The sequence below is a fragment of the Petromyzon marinus genome, chromosome 51 (genome assembly GCF_048934315.1).
Source record: "Petromyzon marinus isolate PM22_M1 ecotype Great Lakes invasive population chromosome 51, UKy_Petmar_22M1.pri1.0, whole genome shotgun sequence".
Taxonomy (NCBI): Eukaryota; Metazoa; Chordata; class Hyperoartia; order Petromyzontiformes; family Petromyzontidae; genus Petromyzon; species Petromyzon marinus.
The window spans coordinates 9,067,847-9,084,798 of NC_133717.1; the positions used below are offsets into that span (position 1 = coordinate 9,067,847).

Consider the following 16,952-nt stretch of genomic DNA (forward strand, 5'->3'; position numbering starts at 1 on the left):
CACCAAGTTTACATGCGGCCTGTTTTCACTGCTGTACAGTACGCAATGGCGCAAGCACATGCACCATGTGCAACTCATTAGTGCACATAGACCCGAAACATCCGGTCTCAACCAATGGGCCTGCGAGGTATTGATAGAGTGCTTGCATCATGAGTAGTCAATACAACTGCGTTTAACCAATATGACAAATAGCCACTGCATGCGACTTGCATCAATTACGCCATTAGTTTCATCCGCTACTATACCAACACTTTACCCCCCCCCCCCCAGCAGTGTGCCAAAAAGAATGTCTGCATCGAAGGACAGAGATACTTGCCCAGTGTATTAGCTTTCTCGACTTGGGTTTGACTTGTCTGTAGCTGGCGAGCCCTACGTTATCCCTTCAGTGGCCCCAAACGTGGGTAGGCCACACATGTGACGAGCATATCATTAACCTAGAAGGCATACAAAAATCTATCAACTTTACCATGGAAGAATATTGTATTGAGAAGCAAGTTACTTATTATACTGGCTTCAACAGGCATCACTTCCCTGCACATTTATGTCTGGATTACAGAGGGATAGAATAACCTACCGGGGAAAATGTTTAGTCAATTACATGTCTGCATTGTGTATGCATTTTGACTACCATGGGACTTTCTTATACAGAGAGCATGCAATACAAAACGCTTTCAAAACTTTCCAATTGCTACCCGAGGCCTCCAGTTAGAGCACAACTTGGTCCAGTGTGTGCCCACGGGAGGGGAATAGGCACCCAGGTGGCGGCATGCTGACGACGAGTAGCAACGCATTCACGAGGCGATGCGTTTACAAATTTACGCCTCTGGAGTCGGCACCGTGGCTTGCCGAGAGATTTTTCTCTGGCACAGAAAAATGTAAAAGATCTAGAAGAACTTAACCCAGGTCTTGAACCGCTGTCAGCTTCAACGTGATTAAAGGGAAACTCAAACGAGACCATTGTGGCATGTGCAACCAAGCAATGGACGTTCTTTAATGCCTACACGCTAAGAATTGGAACAATCTGCAAGTTTAGCAATACTATTCGCTTGGGAATTGAACTTTAGCATTTGTAATCGATCGCCGGCATTCCAAAGCCTGCCACGAACGCGAGCTCGTCTTTTAGAGTGCTGCTCAGAACATCTCCACACAATGCGCGTCGAAAACGGCACAGCTAAATGTCAACCAAATTTCTTTTTTTGGAGGATTCCCCAATAAAAGGCTCGGTAATTTTACAAAGCATGTGCAAAAATGGCCACCGCCTTATTTTAAATGTGCCCAGGTCCAAAATGAAAGCCACATGTGTGATTTACGCCAACAGTGGCACTTAAAATGCAGAAGTTGTGGCCCAGTGCTGGAAAACATAGCAGAGTGCCGTGTCATTTCCCTCAGAAATATCGCTAGCAGCTAGCTCGTAAATAAAACACACAGTTTACCCCTGCTTAATCAGATGGGCATTTATTTGGCTTTAAAAGTATTACGAGTAAGGTCTCACATGCAAACATAGTTTATATTGTTGGAGGTCGAGGTCTTCTCTCAAGCGAAATATTGAAAAACTCTTCGGCACATACCGAGATGTATGAAAGGATTGTTGGTGCTCACCCTACATTTCACCAGTCGCGCATCTGCCAACAAGCTCACTATAATGTACCCATTTTACAGCTGTCTTTCGCGTGGCTGTTTTTTTTGTCAAAACCTCAAACAAACTGCCCCTTTGTTTAAAATGTAAAAATGGCATAGACAGAAGATTATTTTTCCAATTACAAAAACAAACCGAAACCCGGAGTGTCTATCCCCAAAGGCAAAATGGCTTCACCTTTAGACCGCAAATATTATCATAAGGCTGTATTGTACACACACAAAGATAAACCTTCCTTTCTCTGTAGACACAATACTGTATACAAGTGACAGCAAATAGAAGTGCACCTGACACTGGTAGGGACTCGGTGACATTTGCATACCTGCAGAAAAGACCACAGGACCACAGCATGAATATTTTGCAGCAAAAGCCAGATCAATTTTGCCCGCCGTCAACAAAGTGGTTGTGCTTATTAAGCCTTCGTACAAAAGCCGTCACTACAATGAGTACAATAAACTGTCCATTTTTTGTTTCAGTTTACGGACATATTCGAACACAGGAAATGCATAGCCTCTTGAATTTGCTTTAAACTAATTAAATAATTCTCACCGTGAAAAATTACTTCCAAATGTATTTGTTGTTAAGCTATTGTTTACGGAGTGGAGATGCGGTTCTCTGAGAGAGAACTAAAACTGTGTGCATCACAAATACAAAACATTATTATGCCAATAGCAGGCACACGTTCAGAATATGGCCCAAATGTACACTTGTGGCAACCCATGAGAAATGAATGACCTCCCACCACCATATCTCCCAGTGTTCTGCGACTAAGGACTGCAGACAGGTCTAATGCTCAGTAACAGTAGCTGGAAAGGGGAATTCCATTCTTATATCTAAATTATTGCATCACGGACCATAATCAAAAAATACCACAACGCGCAAAACTAATATGGTGTATTCCGTAATATTAACGTGCTTTTCATCCAGAGACGCACTATCTGGCCACGAAAATCTGTTAATCAAACAGGCAAAGCATTGACAGACTACAAATCCATTTGTTTTCTATCTATCTGGATAACCAAAAATATACTGCCATTTATGATCTGCGCAAGATGTCAAATGGAATGTTGTAACTTTTATTAAATCCATCAACGATTATGGAACCTCAAATGCACGAGCAATCTGGCATGCACTGTATAGAGAGCATTGATGCACCCCCAGGTGCATATATTCCCAAGAAATAATTCATTTACTAAAAGCAAACAGTCAATTTGCATTTTGGTATTTCATACCACAGTGACAGCTGTGTACAAGCTCACAGTTTTGTAAGCTGAAGGTGTGTTTTTTTCAATCAAGACAACGCCACTCAGATCTCACTCTGCTGTGAGGTGCCATTTTTAATTATTCCATTGCCACGTCCACCACCCCCTCTCTCCTCCCTCAGCGAGCTGAGAAATCACGACGTCTCCCTCCCCTCGCAGGCAGAGAAAAGCCTCACCCCGGCACCATCCAGCCACAAAGTGCCGTCACCCAAAGCTCAACAAACACTCGAAACACTCAGGGGTGATGTGTGCAAGGGTTGGTGGATCGTGAAAATTTGCGGAAACTCCCAGACTAAACGAATATTTGTTTTTATTTTACCAGGTAAGGCCCACTGAGCTATATAGCTATTTTTCAAAATAGACTTGCCTTTAAATAATAGCTAAACAAAGTGGCCTACCATGTGAAAATGTATTGCAGCCAAATAGTCTAAACGCGTGTTTCCAAATGTGGGGGGGGGGGGGAAACCAGAGGACCCGGAGAAACCTCCACACGACCACAGGGAAAGACACGTAAACTCCAAATATACAGGCGTCACTGTAGGGATCAAACCCATGGCCTCATGCATACCAGGCAAGGTATTTAACATCTCACCACAGCGACAATCCAAACATGATTGGCTGTGAGGCGCTAGTACGGTACTCCCTCGTTATTCGCAAGGGATACGTTCCGGAGATGCTCGAGAATGGCAAATGTCACGGATGATATTGGCATACGATAAATGAATACCTGAAATAAATACGTAAATAAACGATTCAATGTGAAAATTATCGTACCGCAAAAAAATGGTTAGAAAAACATTAAGTAAATAAAAATGTATATTAAAGCATTAAATAATAATTTATTAAATAACATACCTTAAATTATGAATGATGATAGGTCGTAGTAGCATCATCACTTTATCCCATCACTTTCTCGCATCACATTCTGTTTCGTCACTTCATCATCACTTTTTCTCTGTCTCGATGCAGTTGTGTAGAGTTCCAGTTGCGATTCGCGGATGGCAAGTTTGTGGATAACGAGGGAATGCCGTACATGAAACAATCCTCAGAAAGGAATTATCCAAACATCCTTAAGCGAGATCTTCTTGAACCAGTGAGACTTTCCTGGATAAATTACGTGACTATAAACTTACCAGCGCCAAGAGAATTCACTTGCTCTTAGATTACTCAACTACTCTACCGCAGTAGCTTAGAGAACCGTAAAACGCAGCACGTGCTCATGAATCCATTTGTGTTACACTGCACGGATTCCACAAACGGATACCGACGGGTCGAGACAGGTAAGAGAGGAACCTAATCTTCCGGCCTGACAAACGCAGATACATAATTAAGTTATCAAGAGCAACAGCAAAAGGGGGTTGCCAAGCAGCCCCTATAAATACATTACATTAACTCACACCACCCCTAAAACAGATGTCCAAATATAGCATTACGCTTAAACGCTTTTTGGCATTAAGGGTTGACAAAATGTTCCCAGGGATATGTGGGATTTAACAAGAGTAAAGATTTTTTTTTAGTGTTAATGCCCTCCATCCGACTAAAACAAACTAAGCAATCACGTTAAGCAGTTTACTTAATGCTTAGTGCCAAAGTGTGTGGCTTTATCCACATTCACTATTTTAATATCCCTCGGATGTGTCCATAGGATACGGGCACTGCTGGTGCACACATTGCACAGGTCAAAAAGCAGTGTTCAGAAGCATGACACAACGGTGACAGAATCATCAAAGCCCCCCCACAATCAGGCAAAACACGCGTGCCCTGTGGTGGGGGGTTCCGGAGGTGGTTGGGACGGCTCACGAGACACAATCTGTCAAGAATTTTAACCCTCCATTTTCTGCCTTGCCGCTCGTCTCCACGCCACAGGAGGCCAAAAACGGACCGTGCAACGACGAATTAGAATATGTATTCATACTGGAAGAATCCGATGAGCTATAAAAGATGTCCGGTTGGGGCGGGTAAGAGCACGTGACGACAACAAACAATACAAAAATACGATGGCAGTGCAAAGTACAAGGTTAACAAATCACGCAAACACATACAAATGCAACTAAACCATCCCCATACTAACCAGGGAAAGTCCAATGAGGTCCGCACTAGAAACAGCTGTCTCTGGTGTGGACCAATTAGTTTCAAAGACAATGCATTTTTTTATCAGAGTATGTTTTTTGTTTGCATTCTGAACACAAGTATTGTGGTTAATGCAGACATGATTCCTCGTAAAAGGTTTCAGTTTGGTGATGTAACATCTTAACACCTGTTTTGTTGCCAGAAAAAAGGGGAAAACCTATTATCAAATTTTTGTACTGGCAAAGGAGGTCCCATGATGAAGTATTAACTTGTTTATTAGAACGATCTGGCCACAAATGATAGCTCAACGATGTGGCCCATCATTTAGTCATGTATAGCACCCGGAGAACTTCAACCCGAGCGCAACGTCGCTGCTCGTTCGCCAAAGTTGAACGCAGTGCATCGGCTGGGCTACATCTTACTAACTACGATGCGCTTGCCATTGCCAATTTTGGCCAAAAGTCATCTGAAGCGGCTGGCAACAAATTATTACCGTGGACTCGACCAAGGCAAGCATTACCCGCGGAATGTACCCACGGAAATTACCCACGCCCTCTGAAAACACGACTAATTGCGGTTTCAACACGCAGCGCGGCGCCACAAACGCGTGTCACGGTTTCGGCGACGCACACATTCCCTCGGACTATGAAATGCGTGGCCTGCTGCTGCCTGCTGCTGCCACTGCTTGCCACTGCTTGCCACTGCTGCCACTGTTTGCCACTGCTTGCCACTGCTGCCACTGCTTGCCACTGCTGCCACTGTTTGCCACTGCTTGCCACTGCTGCCACTGCTGCCACTGCTTGCCACTGCTTGCCACTGCTGCCACTGCTGCCACTGCTGCCACTGCTTGCCACTGCTTGCCACTGCTGCCACTGTTTGCCACTGCTTGCCACTGCTTGCCACTGCTGCCACTGCTGCCACTGCTGTCACTGCTGCCACTGCTTGCCACTGCTTGCCACTGCTGCCACTGCTTGCCACTGCTCCCACTGCTGCCACTGCTTGCCACTGCTGCCACTGCTGCCACTGCTGCAACTGCTTGCCACTGCTTGCCACTGCTGCCACTGCTGCCACTGCTGCCACTGCTGCCACTGCTGCAACTGCTTGCCACTGCTTGCCACTGCTTGCCACTGCTGCCACTGCTGCCACTGCTGCCACTGCTGCAACTGCTTGCCACTGCTTGCCACTGCTGCCACTGCTGCCACTGCTGCAACTGCTTGCCACTGCTTGCCACTGCTTGCCACTGCTTGCCACTGCTTGCCACTGCTGCAGCCGTGTTGACGACAAGTGTCGGCACAGGAAGGAAACAAAGACCACGGGAACGTTGAACCACAACTGAATTGAGTTAAGGAGCGCCACTAGTGGGTGAGACGTTCTCTTTCTCGGCTGGTATGCAAGGAAGTCGTGGGTTCGATCCCGACCCTGACGCCTGCTGTATATTTCGAGATTGCGTGTCTCTCTCTCCCCGTGGTTTTGTGCAGTTTTTTTTTTCTCTGGGACCTCTGGTTTTCCCCTCCACATTTAGAAACATGCGTTTAGACTGTTTAGATTATTTTGCTGCTATAAATGTCCAACTGATTAGCCACTCTGTTGAGCTTTCGTTTGTGGCCAGGTCGCTTTAAAAAAACAATTTAATACCTCAGTGGGCTTTGCCTGGTAAGATGCGGATGATTTAGTTGGATTTGTGTGTTTGGGTGATTTATTTACCTTTCTTGTGCTTTGCACTCCAGTCGTATTTTGCATTGTTAGTTATTGTGAAGCTCTTCATAGCTCATCCGATTTTCTCAAGTATAAATATTGATTCCGAATTGAAGGTGGACACAACTCCACTGTGGTGGCTGCCACCACAGTGGAGTTGTGTCCCCCCCCCCTCCCCCCAACATCATTCACACCCTCGAACGCCGCCACATACGCCACTGTCGTGAAAACTTCGCCACTTCCGTGGTCAATTTCGCCCCCAATTCTGGGAACAATGGATCCATCCATTCATCCATGCCCCTCGGTGGTTGCGCAAAGCAGACGACGCATCGCCAACTGCCGCCACCGTCCGGCTTACACACAGCCCGGGCTTGTAACATGCAACAAAAGCCGCATGCAGCAGCAACAACAACACCATCTCAATTGTTGTCAGCAGTGGCATAGTGACAACATTATCAGCTCAGGGGGGGGGGCGGGTGGGGGGGGGAGCAATCGGTCAGGTTTTTGGGGGGGAGGGAATATTGAATTTGTCTCGGAACAGTCGCACACCCAGGCTATAATATATCACTGCCCCTCTATGCCTAATCACATCGTCGTCGTTTACGCTCACGCCACTAATCACCCCACCACTGAAGGTGCTGCCCGTCTACCTGGTGACACTGTGATGATGATGATGATGCTGATGAAGACAACACAGAAACAAAACACGCGATGCGCAGTTTTTTTTCTGCGGAAAGCCCAAACATTATGAATTACCGCTCTAGTTAAATAAAAATAAAACGTCGACCCTAAATGAAATTTTTTCATGACAACAACAATTTAAGTATTGTTATTTTACACTGTTGTTTAAAACATATCTCACGGTGGTTGTCAAGGAGGGGGGGGGGCGGGGCAATTCGTAGCTTTGGCCACCCACGCAATTGGTTACATAGTAATCAACCCTTCCACGTCGCCTGGTCTTGAGACCATCCCACCCAACTGCTGCCATTCGAGCTGCGATTGCAATCTGGGGCTGTACACCAGTAACACAAAGCCAAGACCCCGCCACACCAAAGATCCCCCGAGTAGCCTTCAACAGGCTGTTGGGGCGAGTGCTGCTAGCGAAGGCCGGCAGGGAGCACGAGGGGGTGGGTGGCACAATATCTTCGTGGCGATGTTTGTACACCGCTACAAGGTACTCTTTTGAGATAATCGTCACTGGTGTTGGCCGTGAGCGGGAATCGAACCTCTGGATTGCACAGCGCGTTACCGCAACACTACCTCTCCCCGCGCAGGTAAATCGTCACCACTACGCTGACATACACAACCCGGTTTACAGGTTGTGCTATGGCACCAAAACAACAATGGCCTGGCCCTGTAACCGCACCCTTCCGATTAGCGGGCGGGGCCGACTACGTACGCGGTGCGAGAGAAATTAAACCACACGGCACACCACACAACACACAACCCGTTCTCACCGGGATCTCCAATAATGGGGGGCACGATGACCGGCAAACCGCCGAACCTGTACGGCATTGCTGCCCGGCTTTGTGCGGCCACGATGCCGGGGGCATTTAACACACGTGCACCCACCCCTCCCCCTCGTGTGCCCGTGCGCGTTTTGTGTACCGCGTGTTTCTTCCACCCCTTTCCCACAACTCTGCGGACGTCCCACACAATGGGCAAGGAGGGGGGACTGGCGAGCGAGCAAGCAGCAAGCACCCTTGGTCAATGCGAGCATCTCGCGGTAGGTAGGCTGGAAGGAAACAAGTTGGCGCTTCCACCCTTTGCAAATGTTGCCTTTGGCATGCACGACGATGTCACTCGTTACTGTACTCGCTTCATTCACTATCTTTCGTTTGCAAAGATGCCAATCGGGTGTATTTCACAAGCGTGCGCTTTTCCCCTCCACCTTATATTTGCACGGTTGGCTACGTACGGTGCGAAAGAAGTTCAACATACGTACATGTACAAGCCCTTTTGTCAATCCACTGCGGGATGAGGGCCTCCCCACACCTGCTTAGGGGTAATACGAGTTATATGACTATACTTCACCACGCTGGTCAGTGCGAATTGCTCAAACGCGAGGGAGCCATAGAAGAGGGCATTGGAGTAGAGTACAACAATTTATCTTACTGCACTGCGCTCTACTGTTCACCGCATAGCCCCGCAAGCCCAATTATTGAATTGGCCTTGTGCTAGATGGGAAAAGCTAAACAATATTTTTTGTTCTCACGTGAAGGGTCAGATATTATATCCTCCATAATGACCCTGATTACGTTGTTATGCGCTCAGCCATCAAAGCACTTCCACCTTCAACCCTACATAGTTTCAGACACCCAATGGATTCAGTTTTTGTTTATTTCACATATAGATTACCTTCATAACCATATCAGAGTCCAACCAGACCATATGTCTCTGTACAAATGAAAACCAGAATAGCTACAAAGGGGGCATCTGTTACCTAAAATGCAATATAACAGCTATTACCGCACTATAATACAACTCATGCGTAGTCGTATTTCAGCTATGAGACTGCCACCCATTGGCCGACCTCTGTGAATGACATCACACAGTCTTTAACGTCCCCTTTACGGGAGATGGGGGGGGGGTGTCATGGTGCAAAGGTAAATCCCATCTAAAATGACTGCTGTGAAATTGTCCACCTGGATGAGACTGAGTGACTAGAGGGTGCTGAACACTCGGCCACCTCAATTCATCTCTCTTCATCCTGTCTCCCCGAGCCTCTCTCTTTCGCCACATACGTCTCTCTCTCTCTCTCATTTTTCACATACGTGTCGCTTGTCACACATGTGTCTCATATTTCGTCTCTCTCCCTCCCCTCGGTGACTCGAGCCGGTCTCTCTTGCCTCTCTCTCTCTTTCTCGGCTTCACGCACTTCAATGTCTCTCCATTAACCGCGTACAATTTATTCTCCACCGTTGTCAATATCTCCGAGCTCTCTTCGTGTATCTCGTTGTTATGGGCTAGTTTTTTTATTTTCTTTTAAATCTCCTGTCGCAGACCTTTCCTCTCCACATTATCTCTCCTCTCTGCCTTGTTTCCCTCTGTCTCTTATCTCTAGTCCCTCAATTTCACGTCTCATTGTCTTATCTGCCCTGCCTCCCGAACTGGACTTCACGTGCCTCCCCATGTCCATTCTATATCGTGTCTCCTCGTCTCATCTCTCCCGTCTTTCAGCACGGTATCTGCATGTCTATTCAGACCCTCGCCAAATCTCTCATCTCCCTGCCCTGTTGAAGGGTTTGACACCTCCCCATGGACATCACAAGTCACCTATATTTCTCTCATGGCATGTGTCTTCATGTCACGAATTCCCTCCCCTACTCTGCCTGCTGTCCGCTAGGGCTCTTACCTCGCCTGTTTCTGAAGCGTCTCTACTGTCTCTGCTCCCGTCTCTCCAGGTTTCTTATCTTTTTGTTAGTACTCACATCCCTCCTTCCTACGGCTCGAGTCTCAGCGTCATTCTGCCTGGATTGTATCTCCGCCCCTTGCCTCCTGCGTCTCCGTATGGACATCTCAAGTATCCCATAGTGCATTTCGCTCTCTCTCTTTCTCTGTGTAGACATCCCAAGTGTCTGACCTCTGTCTCCTGTCCCGCATACCCCGGCTTGCTTCCAGTCTAACTTGTCTACCCAGTCCCGTCTCTCCTCGACATACCTCGCATACTGTATCTTCCGTTCTCCCACTCTCAACATATCTCTCTCTCTCACACCACGCTCTCTGCACGTCAGTTTCCGTGCCTTCTCCTCCCCATCGCCGTCGGTAGCGTCTCGTCTATACAGTGCCGTATTTATTTTCACCGTCTCGCCCGTACTAATCGGCAATCCATTTGCCAGCCATTCAGCAAGCCACCTCGTCACCCAGCGGTGATGGTATGACATCCCGAGTCTCCCCCGTATCTCTCTAATGTCCCGTGTCTTCCCGTCTTGTCTCCCTGTATTCTACCTATACTTCTGAACGCTCTCACCCCCCCCCCCCCCCAATGTATCTGCCCTATCTTGTCTCTCGTTCCTCTCAATAATCCACGGGCCCCCCACTATCTCCCACGTCATGTCTTCGTGTCCTGCAACCATGCCTCCTTGTTTGGATATCCCAATGCGTTCCCATATTTTTCGATTTAAAGCTTTCGTGACTGCAAGGATTAATCTTCTTTGGTTCTTTCGGTAAAGTCACGTAGAATGAGAATAAAATAATAAAATAACAATAAAATTCTCACGACGTTTCGGCCACAACGCAAGCGACCGTCTTCAGGTGAAAGGTACAGACCTGTCGGGACGACAGAGCTTCAATGAACGTTGTTAAGATTCGTAGCGACTTTTAAAGTGAGGCACCTTGGTAAAGGGGTTTACATATCAAATAGCTGAGGGATTAGCTTGTAAAACCCCTTTATCAAGGTGCCTCACTTTAAAAGTCGCTACGAATCTTAACATCGTTCATCGAAGCTCTGTCGTCCCAACAGGTCTGTACCTTTCACCTGAAGACGGCCGCTTGCGTTGTGGCCGAAACGTCTTGAGAATTTGATTGTTATTTTATTCTCATTCTACGTGACTTTACCGAAAGAACCACAGAAGGCGTTCCCATATCTTCTCTGTCCAGCATCTTCCCTGTCTTGTTCTACTGTCTGACTGCTCTCCCATACACACACACACGCACAATCTCCCTCTCGCTCTTCCTGGCCTTTTCTTATTGACACCCCAAAACGAGCAGCTTCGGGGTGAATCGCAATTCGCGTCTGTTCCGTCCACCCGCCGTCCCAGGCCGCCCGGAGGCCCCACCTGCTTGATGGCTTCTCTCTTCTCCCTCGTCGCGGGGTCCTTCGGCTCTCCACCCGTGGCGCCCACCAGTCGAGGCATCCTCACGTCGGGCACCTTCACTCCAGCGGCAGCTCCGGCCGCAGCCGCCGCAGCAGCAGCAGCAGCCGCCTTCGTCTTGGCCTTGTTCTCCCGCAGGATGTTGTTCTTCTGCGTCTGGATGTCGCTCAGGATGCCCTCCCTGCTTCGGCGAAGGACGCTGCGGGCCTCCTCGAGTGCCCGCTCGTGCTGAAGGCGCACGGCTCGGACAGGGGACGAGGCGGCGGACGCGTCCTGCGCTCTCCCATCTCCTCCTGCTCCACCAACACCACCGCCGCCGCCACCATCAGCAGCCTCCCCGCCTGGCACGAGCGTGCCCGTGCCCTGCTGCTGCTGCTGTTGCCGCTGCTGTTGCTGCTGTTGCTTCAACTGTTGCTGCTGCCTGGAGTCCGGCAAGAAGAATATCGCGCCGAAGCAGAGCGTGATGAAGGCGCTCACGATGAGCAGCAGCACGAACTTCTCGGACAACCGCAGGGTCGGCCTGCTGCCGTACGTCATCTTGCTGCTGCTGCTGCCGCCGCTGCTGTTGCTGCTGCTGCCACTACTGCCGCTGCAGCAGCCCTAGCAGGAGCAGCTGCTGTTGCAACTGCTGCGAGAGGAGCAACACCAGCGGTAGCAGCAGCGGCGGAGAGGAGGAGGAGTACGAGATCCGTCAGGGGCGCCCGCCCATCCCGCCCCAACTGCTGCGGGCACCTCCACCACCACGGCCGCCGCCGCTGCCGCTCCCGCTGCTGCTGCCGCGGCCGCCGCTGCTGCCGTAGCCGCCGCCTAAGCAGCCGCCGCGGCCGCCGCTGCACTGCGCTGCCCTTGTGCGGGCCGCGATATCGCATGAAGCGGGGGCGCCGACCAGTTGAAACAAACAAAAAAAATCCGTTTATCGTTGACGAACTGATGAGGAGCAACGAGAGTTTGTTTATCGTTGTAATGATCTCTCTCTCTGTATGAGAGGAATGAAAGAGAGAGCGTGAATGACGCGAGGAACGACACCGACTACTGCCCACAATGCCCGCACGGCGACTGCCTGCCCTCGACGACCGCGGTCACGTGACCAGCGGAAGAGGCGGGATAGTGGAGCCGGGGGGGGGAGGAGAGGGGGGCGGGGATAGTGGGGCCAAGGCCTACGAGGAAGTGGGCGCGGTTTAGCGGAAGTGGGCGGGGATTGCAGAGCGGGAAGCGCTGACCCGGACGGCGCGCGCCCATTGGTCGAGCGCCGCACCGCGCGGTGTGGGGGAAGGGGGGGGGGCACGCGCCATTGCCCCCACTGCGTGGTGCGCTTGGTAGGGTAGGGGGGGATCCCGAAGCGGGCTCCGCGGGTTTAACCAATAGCGAGGGGGCGCTTTCTGATAAGGGAGGGGCCTATCGGCCAAAGGGACACGCCCAGCTGTGGAGGCGGTGCCGCCTAGCCTGCGCGCTTATCGGCCTTATGCTTTTAGAACGCAACGGATTGCGGCGCCGATCCGTGTTACGCTTTCTAATATCCCGTGACGTCACGAGTGGTAAACACACGTGGCCGAGAAATGGGCGGTGTAAAGCCTCAAGGGGGCGAGACGCGGTGAATGACTCCTAGGATAATGAATCGATAACTTAAACCAGTGTAAATCGATTATCACGCCGACGACGCTGTGAACATTGGGATCGATTCGTTGTGTTGACGATTAAAAACATTATTTCGATTCAAGCATCAAAATAACACGGTATTTTGTAATTAAGCCAAATTGCTATCAGACAGGCAGTACAGGCGAGACGGAACAAACGAGGCGGGATAACTGAGTACAAAGGAGGCAGTTTGATTCGTTTCACCGATAATCCCGTTTCGCCAGATTGCCGGATCTTGTACAAAGGGGCTGTCCATAAATGACGTCACGCGATTTTGGACGATTTTTGACCCCCCTCGTCACATGGCGTCACAAAAAGTCAGACCCCCCTCAAATATGACGTCACAAAACTCTGTCCCTCCCCAAAAAATATATATAAAATATGCTTCAAATCGCTTTAAACTATTGTCATTGAAGGGCGTATTTAATGTGGCTCTGCAATCTGATGTTGTAGGAGAAAACATTAATGAAAAAGGTTTAACACGTAAATTAAGTAGAACGTGTCTATATTTACTTAAAGTTGCGCATTTTGATGTGACGTCACATTTCTCACCCCCCCCTCCCCGTCACACATCGTCACAAATGTCTGACCCCCCCTCCCCCCCCAGGTGCGTGACGTCATTTATGGACGGCCCCAAGGACGATGATCCGTGATGCGTAGCCAGACAGGTGCCGGTGCTGCGCCGGTGCGGGTCAGCTGCGGGGTCCGCGAAGATCAAAGTCGCCAAGAATGCCGGAGCGTCAACGAAGGCGCTCACCGTGGGCATCAGCAGTGGTGGCCCAATCCTGGCCAGCGGTACACACGAGGCAGTACAGACGCAACAGTACACACGAGGCAGTACAGACGCAACAGTACACACGAGGCAGTACAGACGCAACAGCACAAACGAGGCAGTACAGGTGGGAGAGTACACACGAGGCAGTACAGACGCAACAGTACAAACGAGGCAGTACAGGTGGGAGGGTACAAACGAGGCAGTACAGGTGGGAGAGTACACACGAGGCAGTACAGATGCAACAGTACAAACGAGCGAGTACAGACGCAACAGTACAAACGAGGCAGTACAGGTGGGAGTGTACACACGAGGCAGTACAGATGCAACAGTACAAACGAGGCAGTACAGGTGGGAGTGTACACACGAGGCAGTACAGATGCAACAGTACAAACGAGGCAGCACATATGGGAGAGTGCAGACGAGGCAGACAGTCTAAACAAGACCGATGGTACTCTCTGGGTCTTTCAGGTGTCCTGATGACGGACGCTTGTGTTGCGACCGAAACGTCGTGTTTCTTTTATTATTATTATTATTATTTTCTACCTACGTGACTTTACCGAAAGAACCAGAGAGTATGGATTCCCGCAGTCACGAAAGCTTCAAATCAAGACCAAGACCGATGGTACAAATGACCTTGGAATTCTACGCTCGGAACACCGACCGACCTCTCAATGCAGCACCACTGACATCGTGAACCCAGTCTCAGTGTTCACGCCTCGTCGCGGCTCTTCTCTTGGTTTCGCCATCGAGCCTCTTCCAGTCGCCAAGCCGGAAAGCTCTCCCTCGGCAAAGATTCCAACAACCTCTCAGCACACATATTGTGGTTGGTTACGTACGGTTCTAAACGAAAGGCCCACTGAGCTATACGGCTCTTTTTCAGAAGCGACCCGACCACAAAGCGAAAGCTCAACGAAGTGGCTCATCACGTGGGCGTTTCTATCAGACAAACACTTTTAAACGCATGATGTTTCCAAATGTGGAGGCGAAGACCGGAGGACCCGGGGAAAAATCCACGCCACCATGGGGATAGAGAACATGCAAACCCCAAATATATCGTCGTCAGGGTCGCGATCGAACCCAAGACCTCCTGTATACCAGGCGAGGTAGTTAACATCTCGCCATCGCGGCCCTCTATCAATGTTGAAAGGTTGAAAGGAGTGCAAACACACAACTCGTAAACGCTTGACATCTCACACTGGCAGTGTGGACCGAACCTTGTAGGTGGCATTAATACCGAACTCTTGTTCCGACATACCTCAAATCGATCTGCATAACATCACCTCCCGCTTCCACCGATTGCTTAGCCCAGCTGCTGCTGAAAGGCTCATCCCAGTCGCGCAACGAGCGTGGTGCCAGAGGGCACCTTGCACCCCCCACCTGGCCAAAGCTACAAATTTGGGCCCCCTTGACAACCACCATGAGAAAACGTTTAAAGAGTGTCAAAGAACAAAAACTTACTTTGCGAAGACGGAGCGCCCCTACAGCGTTAAATGTCCGAGACCGTGAGCTTATCAATGTGATGAGTCAAGAAGAGCCGCGATGTTTATAACAGCCTAGGTGCGACCGTGCGAGATAAATGCAATATTGGGGCCCCAATTCACCGATGGCCGCACCCCCTGAGCTGATGTTGTCGTTACTACGCCACTGCCTCTTCCCATGACTTCATCACGTGCCAGCGCGAATATTGCAAGGCCCTCCTAATTCCTCATCTCCAGACTCCAGATGATCCAAAATGCTGCAGCCAGACTCCTCACCCGCACCCGTAAACGAGACCTCGTCACCCCCGAAACTCTCTCATCTCACTCTGCTCCTCTCCACGCACTCCCCTACCTCTCCCCTCTCATCTCACTCTGCTCCCCTCCACGCACTCTCCTACCTCTCCCCTCTCATCTCACTCTACTCCCCCCTCCACGCACTCTCTTACCTCTCATCTCACTCTACTCCCCCTCCACACACTCTCTGCTCCAGCTTACCAAGGCGTTCTGTCTAACTCGCCAGCCAACCTGAGTTCAGTGGGAGGTCACTCATTCTCCTCTGCTGCCCCCAAAGTCTGAAACTCCCTCCGCCCTGCTAACAGTGCTCTGGACTGCCTGGCCCTGTTCAATTCCAAGCTCGTGACCTTCATTTTTCTCTTCGACCTATAACTAACTGCCTCCATAAAATAAATATCCCCCACTATTTCTGCACCACGCCTTGAGATGTGATCGCGTTTAGACGCTATACGAATTCAAATTACGGTGCATTGTACGAACGAGACGAACAGCACAAATTAATCGTGCAAGCAGCACAAATGGGGCAGCCAGTGCCGGAGAGACAAAAAAATTACACACGTGGAACGCAGTGCAAAAAAGAAGGGAAATAATTGAACGCAACGATTCTTTGAAACGCGGTGGGAGATTCGGGAATTTATGGGGGGAGGGGTGGTGTGGGGGGTGGCGGGGGGTTGGTGTGGTGAGTAGCGGGGGGGGGTGGTGGGGGTGGGGCGGTGGGGGGTAGAGGAGGGTGATAGATGAAGGGAGAGGCGATGGCGACGGGCCAGGAATGGTGCACAGAGTGCTTTGCCCACCCGTCCATCACCCAGCTGAGCAAGCGATGGTGGCTTTAAATGCAGGGCAGATCACGAAGCTCCCAAGTCGGAGTCTGCATGGGAACGTTGTACTTGGTGGTAGTGGGAGGAGGATGGGGGGGGGGGGTGACTGCCAGCGTTGGTGGTGGGGAGTATATTTTTCTGGAACTCTAGAGGATCACTACGAGGTATAATAAAACTTTATTTTATTTTACCCGGTGAGGCCGACTGAGCTGTATAGTTCTTTTTCAGAAGCAACCTGGCTACACGTGATAACCTAATGAAATAGCTTATAATGTGGAAACCTATATTGGCCAAATACTCTGAACGCATGTTCAGCATATTTGCGACCACGGGGAGAACATGCAAACTTCAAATATACAACAGGGGTCAGGGTCGGGATGGAACCCACGACCTCCTGTATACCAGGCGAGGTAGTTAACATCTCGCCACGATGGCGCCTGAGACAGCTTCCACGGAGGAGACGGAGTGATGAGAT

The 16,952-nt window shown here is 49.9% G+C and overlaps 1 protein-coding gene across 1 annotated transcript in view; it reads right to left on the reverse strand.

The window, feature by feature from the left end:
• Window positions 1-12,571, reverse strand: part of LOC116953385 (mannosyl-oligosaccharide 1,2-alpha-mannosidase IA-like) — an 88,901-nt gene extending 76,330 nt beyond the window's left edge. Inside the window, exon 1 of the mRNA XM_032973533.2 lies at window positions 11,442-12,571. Within this exon, the coding sequence (XP_032829424.1) occupies window positions 11,442-12,014 (573 nt within the window). The 5' untranslated portion in view covers window positions 12,015-12,571. The remainder of the gene's footprint in view (window positions 1-11,441) is intronic.
• Between the last annotated feature and the right edge of the window lie 4,381 nt (window positions 12,572-16,952).